The sequence below is a fragment of the Antrostomus carolinensis genome, unplaced genomic scaffold (genome assembly GCF_000700745.2).
Source record: "Antrostomus carolinensis isolate BGI_N321 unplaced genomic scaffold, ASM70074v2 scaffold31047, whole genome shotgun sequence".
Taxonomy (NCBI): domain Eukaryota; kingdom Metazoa; phylum Chordata; class Aves; order Caprimulgiformes; family Caprimulgidae; genus Antrostomus; species Antrostomus carolinensis.
This window is the reverse complement of record NW_010328595.1, coordinates 1,431-9,378: the sequence shown is the minus strand read 5'-3', so window position 1 is coordinate 9,378 and position 7,948 is coordinate 1,431. Positions and strand designations below refer to the sequence as shown.

The window sequence follows — 7,948 nt, the reverse complement described above, 5'->3', positions numbered from 1 at the left end:
GAAGAGGCTGCCAGCGAGGAGCCGCCTCTTGACCTCTCTCCAGAGAAGGTCCCGCTCCCGGTTTGCCCTCTGCATGAAGCCCCTGTTCTCCTGGGCTCTTCGGGACAGGTAGGGCAGCACCTCGTTCACCGGCCCGTAGGGCACGTACTTGTAGACGGGGAAGCCGGCCTGACCTGGAAGGAGAGAGGCGGGTAACGGAAGAACCAAAAAAGAGGGAAAAAAGAGAGGGGACCAAAGAGAGGGGAGAAGCCTCCACCCCCAGCTCTCCCGCCTCCCTCAGGCTGTGCTGGTGGAGCAAGGGATGGTGGGCAGGAGGATGGGGTTGAGCACTGGGGAGGGGAAACCCAGGAGCAGCTCCATCCATCCCCCAGCTCAGCACGGGGAGCTTGGGAACGCACCGGGGGAGTGGGACGAGGTCACCAGGAGCCCTGGGAATGTTGGCAGCCAGGGCTGGGCCAACGCAAGAAACATTCAACCAGAAACGTCAAGTTAACACATTTTTCCAGCATGACCAGAGGAGGTTGCAGACAGGCAGCCAAACCCCACTTGTGAGGGGAACTCCAGGACAGAGCAGCATCCATGCTGGACAGCTGCCCAGTCTGCCTCCCGCTGCTCTCCTGGCCTTGGGTCTCCACTCCAGCCACTGGTGTGGGCAGTCCCTGACCTGAGCTGGGCTACCTGGACCCTTGCATGTCCCTCTCCAGGCCCTTGGGAGCTCTGCTCTCCTGCCTGGGTCAATGGCACAGGAGATGACAATCATAGAATCCCAGACTGGTTTGGGTTGGAAGGGACATTAAAGCTCATCCAGTTCCAACCCCCCTGCCATCAGCAGGGACACCTTCCACTAGACCAGGTTGCTCAAAGCCTCAGCCAACCTGGCCTTCAACACTTCCAGGGAGGAGCAGCCACAGCTTCTCTGGCCAACCTGGGACACTGTCTCACCACCCTCACACCAGAGAATTTCTTCCTCACATCTCATCTCCATCTCCCCTCTGCCACTTTCAAGCCATCACCCCTTGTTCTGTCACTCCCTGCCCTTGGCCAAAGTCCCTCCCCACCCTTCCTGGAGCCCCTTCAGGTACTGGGAGGCTGCTAGAAGGTCAAGAGCCTGTTGCCCCCTGCTAGTAGAAAGCCCAGGACTCAGTGATGCTCCCAGACCAAGGAGGTACAAAAGGGGTTTGCTGTGGCCAGAACCTGTCTCTGCCCCATCTAAGAGTACGCCCATCTCAGCTTGTAGTCCAGAGCAGGAATCTCCCTGCCCAGCCATCACAGTCTCATGGGGCCTCTAGGAGACAGATGTGATTCTCCATCTACATCTTCCCCAAACCCCATGCAGGGGACACAGCTGGGTAAGAGGCAACAAGGCACCATCCTCAGCCAGTCCTGCTCCCTGAGAGACCTGTAGCCTGGCTCCATCCACCCTTCAGACCCCACAGCAGTTGCTCAGGGAGAGTCCAGGGGTCAAGGTGGGGCAGGAGCACGTCTGCTGAATCCCCCCTGCTCCCAGCACTCACCCAGGGGGAAGGTGATCTGGTCGCACATGCCCAGCAGCTGCCCAAAGCACACCTTCTTCTCCGAGGGATGGATCCCAAGCTCCATCATCCTGCAAACCAAGCCTTGGCATTAGGGAGGAGTGGAGATAGTGGAGCACACAGGGGAAGCACGTCCCACCAGAGGAGCAAGGATCATCTACAAGTACGAGAGCATGGCACTGATTGCATCCCAGATGGATGCTGGGATGTGAAGACTTGAGGGATTTGTTTTTAAAACAGCCTGTGAGCTGGGCCATGGGGCCAGCTCTGCAGCCACCGTGGGCTACCATGCTGCACCCAGCTCCAAGCCCCAGCTGAAGCACCGAGCACTGGATGGGAGCTGGGATCCCACAGGTGAGTGTAAAGGAGACCTGACAAGCCACAGCACATTTCACCACAGCTCTGCTGGGCCCTTAGCCCCCTTGAGCCCCCAGTCCCTGCCAGACCATGCTGCCTCCCCAGCGCCCACCTGCGCAGGGTGAACTTCACCGTGTCCTCATTGTGAGATGCCACCATCACACTGGCTTTCCGGTTGTGCTTGATCTCCTCCAGGATATAGTCCAGGCACCTGTAGGACAGTATGGGGCTCCGTGGTGAGACTGCCTGAGCCCACATCCAGTGGGGTGGGAGGAAGAAATGTGGCTGGGGCTGTCCCCTACCTGTGGTACATCTCATTGGTCTTCTCATAGGTGGGGTTGATGGGATCCTCGTAGCCAATCTGGGCCGCCCTCTCCCGCTCCTGCTCCATGTAGGCGCCGCGGACCAGCTTGGTGCCAAAGTGCCAGCCCTCTCGGCGTGACAGCTCCACGTCCACGGTCACATTGTCGTAAGCCTCCTGGGACCAGATGGAGGAGATGGCACAAGGTCATTGCACCAGTGCCACATCTGCCCTGTGCCTTCAGGCAGCCAGCCCCACAGCTGTGCCATTGCACTGCCATGGCTTTGGTAATGAAGGGTTCCCACCACTCCAGCTGCTCCAGCAGGTCCTTCTTGCCCAGACTCCTGCTGGACCTCACCTTCAGGTAGCACTGGTAGGTGTTGAAGATGATTGCCCGATCCCTGTTGAAGCGGCGCTGCATCTCCAGGGTGAGGCGGCTGATGGCTGGCTGGAAGTAGCTCTGCTCTGCGTCCACCATCAGCCTCACGCCCTTCTCTGTGGCTCTCTAGGAGGGTGAAGGACATGCAGGTTGGTCTGATGGGGCCACCTGCCATGTACCCTCCCTCACTGTGGTGGTGCCTGCACCCAGCTCCCCCAGCCCCAGCACCCCCTCACCTTGGCAAGGATGTCCATCCGCTGCAGCATCCGCTTCATCTGCAGGTCCTCCTCCTCGGTGAAGCGTGAGAGCAGAGGCTCGAGCTGCCCAGTCTGAAATGAGAACAGCCTGTGGCACCTGCCTGCCTGCGGCCAGTCCTCCCCACAGGAGACAAACCTCCACCAGTGAGGCCTGTGTTGGTGTCCCAAGGCAGGGAGGAGGCAAACTCCCCAGAGGGATGAGTCCTTGTGGGACCCTTAACTTGGAGCAGCAGCAGGGGACAGGGCTGGGCTGCCCTGCACAGGCAGTGCCCACCCTGTGGGGACACTGCAGGGGTGGCAGAAATGGGTACCCACCTGCATATTGGGGATGAGCAGCAGCTTGGAGAGCTTGGTGCGGCTGTCGATCAGACTGTTCCAGTCTAGCAGGTCCACAGTGCTGGGAGCAGAGACACAGGTCTGTACTGGTGTCCCACATGGGCAGGGGGGTCTCTACCAGGTCCTGACCCCCACCAACAAACCAGGGTACACCTGGCATATGCCACCCTGACCCATCTTGTCACCTCCACCCAAACCTCCTCTCTGCTTGCTCACTACACTGAGCCAGCACTGGCCTTTGGAGACCTCCCCGTGCTGCTGCCCCACTGCCCCAGGAATGAGGACAAGGATCCCCAGTGTCCCCATCCTGCAGCACCCCCAGGTCACAGGCAGCTTACCCGCTCACACCCAGGTTCTCGCCTGTGAACCAGTGCTGGCTCTCTGCCTTGGTCACGATGCCCAGGTTGGCCAGGGCCTCCTGCCACCAAAAGAAGCATCAGTGTCAAGGGGCTACAGGTGTCTTACTGTTCCAGGGGTGTCACAGGTCAGGGCTGCTCCAGGACTTCTATGGACACTGGCCACTTCCAGCAGCACGTTCCCAGCAGCACAGCCTCCTCCCTCTGACATCACCTGCCTCACCTGCAGCTTCTCCACCTCCAGCTTCATTTCCACCGCTGCTCGCCCAGCCTGGCCCTGCTCTGCGGCCATTTGGTGGAAGAACCTCCGCCACTTCACCAGCACCTCTGAGAACTGCAGCTGTAGTGACAAAGCCCAAGGTGAGACACCTGGGCTGGAGCCCAGCTGGCTTGGAGCTTCCTGCAGTGGAGGCTCTGCAGGATCATGCCTAGTCTGAGGCAGACCCTGATCCTACAGCAGAACGACCTTGGCCAAACAGGGGCCAAGCCTAGCAGTAGAGACCCCCCCCACCCTCATATTGGGACCTCTAAACTTCTGAGCTCTTCATGTGTCCCTAAAAGTTGAGGCAGGGTCTCCAGGGTGGCCTCAGGCACACAGGGGACAGCCTGTTGGTGCCCACTCCTCTGCCATCAGTAGAGATGCCACTGCAGCAAGCCTGGCACCCCAAAGCCCTCCCTAGATGCATCATCCGTTGCCCTGCCCCTGACCCACCTCACCCTGGTCACAGCCCCAGCACTCACCAGGAACTGAGGTCTGCCCAGTGCTGTCAGCTTGATGGCTGAGAAGCCGTCCTCTGAGCTGCCACCTGGATGGAGCCACAAAGACAGAGCTAGCCCAACAGGCAGGGTGCTGGGGCAGAAGGGAGGTACCCGAGATACGGTGGTGGGCTGCAGGGTCCCTGCCATCCCCAAGCACAGTGGGGCTGCTCAGGACATATGGAGCACCTACCTGAAGCATCAATGCAGCGGAGGAAAGTCTCCATGTGCTGGTCACACTTGGCCTCATCAGCGTAGAAATATGTGCGGGCGCTGATGACCCCACCGCGGCGATCCGCAAATCCCCGATGGGCTCGGTATTGCTTCTCTCTTCGCTCTGCTCCTGGAGTGGAAGAGGATGGAGATGGGCCATGCAGCCCTGCTGAGCTCCTACAAGCCTCCCCAGGAGCTCCTGCCATGGGTGCAGGGGAGAGGGGCTCCAGCTTGGACCTCAGAAGAGCCCTCCAGGCTGCAACATGCCCTGCCTGCTCTGTTGCTCAAGCAGGGGCTGAGCCTTTGCAGAGGAGCAGGGTTGGCCAAGAACCAAGATGTTCATCTTGTTCTGAGGCTATGGGAGCTGGGTCCTTCCCCCACACCAGGCCTGTAGGATCAGCTGGACCTTCAAACTATCTCCTGTCAGCCGGAGAGGCCGGTTCACTCACCTCCCATCTCCTTCTCGGCTGCAGAGGTGCAGGAGCTAAGAAGAGAAACAGGGAAGATAAGGGCCAGGTCAGGAACTCCCCCACAACCCCATGATGGTGGCCAAGGCAGCTCCAAGGCACTCCTGCTGCCTGCCTGGCGCTGCACCCAGCTCTTCCCTTGCCATCCCATCTCCAATGGATCAAATGCTGCTCAGCACGTGCTCCATGGGCAGGTCAGATGGCCCAAACCTGCTCATGGATGGCAACGGGGTTTCAACATTGAGGCAAGGATGGAGGTCCTGGGGCAGCATAGGGAGGATGCTCCTTGCCAGGGTCCAGAGCTGCTCTCAAACAGCCCACCCCATGGCAAGGACAAGATCAGCCCTGGTGGGGCTGGATGCTCCATCTCCAACCACACCAGCCCATGGTCCTCACTGTGGTGGCACCAAACCTCAACCCAACATCTCCCCACCTTGCAGGCACCAGAAGCCAGACCATGAAGCAGGGATTTTCTTCATACCCAGGGCACATCAAACAGTAGGATGCCCAGCTGCAGCTCAGCTGGCCCATGCTCCTCTGCCCCTGGCATTAGCCAGCATCTTATGAACAAGGTCTCAGCTTCAACTCCAGCTGACCTCGGATGTAATTTCATGCCCAAGTTCTTTGCCACAGAAATAACAGCGCTCTGACAGACCAGGGGGACGCTGGCCAAGTCATGAGATTCTCCTTCAGCTTGAGCAGCTAAGCCTTCTCGCTGGCACCCTAAATCCAGCCCACAGGCCCAGGGTCTCACCAGGAAGACTGCCAACTCCTGGAGAGCAGCCCTGAGCAACAGCAGAGCCATCTCCAGGAGATCTCTGCCTTGAGTCACTGTCCCAAAACTGTCTGTGCCCAACAGTGGGGAAGCACACTGCCAGCCAAGCAGCAAAACCACCCATCAGGAGCCAAAGGACTTGCACAAGAGAGTGGAGAGGCACGTGGCATGGTCCCAGAACATGTTCTCCCGCATCGAAACCCTGTGACAGGGATTAGGGGCTGCTGGAAGCATAAACAAGCAGAGACAAGCCCGTCCTCCTGCTCCTCAGAGCCAGAAACAGCCCCACATTGCTCAAAGCACACCAAAGCCTGGTGTGAACCAGGGCAGGAGCAGCTGGAGCTCATGGGGAGCAGCAGGCACCACATCCAGCAGGCTCTGCTCCATGGTTTTGTTACTATAGTACGTCAAGAAGCTTTCTGGTCCTGGATACGGAGGGTGGATAGAAGGAAGGAGAGGAAACTTCATACACCCAGGGATGGGATGCAACAGCAAAGCCCATAGCAGCTGGAAGGTCCCCTTGGGGTAAGCAGGGCGGTGCAGGGGAAGGCTTTAGCCTGGAGAAAAGGAGGCTGAGGGGAGACCTTGTGGCTCTGTCCAAGTCCCTTGGAGGAGGGTGGAGAGAGGTGGGGGTGGGTCTGTTCAACCAAGGACCAAGGGACAGGACAGGAGGAAATGGCCTCAAGTTGTGCCCAGGGCAGTTGAGATGGGATGTGAGGAAAAACTTCTTCACCGAAAGGGCAGTCAGGCATTGGAACAGGGTGCCCAGGGAGGTGGTGGCATCACCTTCCCTGGTGGTACTTAAAAGAGAGGTAGACAAGGTGCTGAGCAACATGGCTTAGAGGTGGAATTGGTAGTGTTGGGTTTATGGTTGGACTTGATGATCTTAAAGGTCTTTTCCAACCACTATGATTCTATGATACGCTGCTGGGACTCTAAGGAGGCGTCAAGAGGTGTCAAGGTCCCAGTTACAGCACAGCAGGACAGCTCTGAACCCTGGAGCACACCTTGCATCTAACATCTGAGATGCTGGGGACAAGTGGCATGGAGCAAGCTGTCACCAGAAAGGAGCCACCTGCAAGGCACCTGGGAGCTCCCTCTTGCTCTAACCAGACCCTCCAAGTGCTGCAAAACAGGCTCTGAAGACTCGGTGCAGCCCGCTGGATTGCTGGGAAGAGTAATCCAGCTGACACAGCAGACTTGGGCTTTCAGGAAGTTTTTGATCAGGCTCAAATAAATGGTTTCAGAAGCACAAAGGTCCCCCTGTCAGAAATAAGTAGGCAATAATCCGTTTCTCCTTGGAGGTTACCAGGAGGGTGCTGTGAGCACAGCGTATTTGCTTTGCTCAGCAGCAGATGGGTCTGACAGAGGGGTTGAGGGACCACCAGGGAGAAGTTGTCACTGAGTTACTACTGAATCCAAGGCAAAACCCATGGTCACATGAAGCCCAGACCAGAGCTATGGGTGATGCCTGAAACCCTGCAGGTAGGAATAAAGTAAAGCTCGTGGCAGAAGTGAGTCCTTCAATGCACGAGGTGCCAGCACACACCAGCCCAGGACCACCACGGGACCTCCTTGCACAGCTTCAAGCTAAACAGAAACCACCCTGTGACCCTGGGGACCCACAGCACATGCGAGCAGAGCACTGGGCACGGGTGCCAGCAGCACTGGGATCAGGAGGAGAAGGGGAGGAGATGGCTCTGGGAGGCTGATTGGCCCAGCTCGATCATAATCCCACGCTCGGGCAGATATCAGTTGCCCACGCAAGAAATCTCTAGAGAAAGCGAAGTCCACATGCTGAGTGGCACTGTTGTTCAGGGTGCCTGACAGCACTGGGGGGCAGGAATGTCCTTCCCCATGTCAGCAGAACCCCAACCCATCTCCTGGCTTAGGATGCCCATGGGCCAGCAATGGCCCCAAGGAGACCATGACCACCTCCACTAAAGGGGGGCTCCTTGTTTCACCCCACAGAAGCCCCCACCCAGCTGCAGTGCTGCCCCTCCACACCCCACCTGGGGCTGCACCCATCCTGTAGCCCCAAACCCATGGGCTGCCCTGGGAGTGGATCAGCACCCAGGCTCTGCTGTCTGCAGGACACCTTCCTCCAGCCGTTGTCACCACGACCTGGCAGCAGCCTTCAGCACATGGTCAAGGACTCCTGGGACAAGCTGGCAGAGCTCTGGATGCCAGCCCAGGCAGGGCAGGGCAGGCAGGAGCCT

The 7,948-nt window shown here is 58.6% G+C and overlaps 1 protein-coding gene across 1 annotated transcript; it reads right to left on the bottom strand.

The window, feature by feature from the left end:
- Nucleotides 1–5,100, bottom strand: PRODH (proline dehydrogenase 1; the record flags this gene model as incomplete). Its single annotated transcript, XM_010172304.2, has 13 exons — nt 5,057–5,100; nt 4,937–4,971; nt 4,468–4,617; nt 4,260–4,324; nt 3,742–3,858; nt 3,501–3,580; nt 3,142–3,223; nt 2,806–2,898; nt 2,549–2,695; nt 2,192–2,367; nt 2,002–2,100; nt 1,515–1,603; nt 1–173 (listed from the first exon to the last, which is right to left on the bottom strand). Coding segments are annotated over exons 1-13 (1,350 nt in total), but the record flags the coding sequence as incomplete, so codon positions are not given.
- Nucleotides 5,101–7,948: the final 2,848 nt, after the last annotated feature.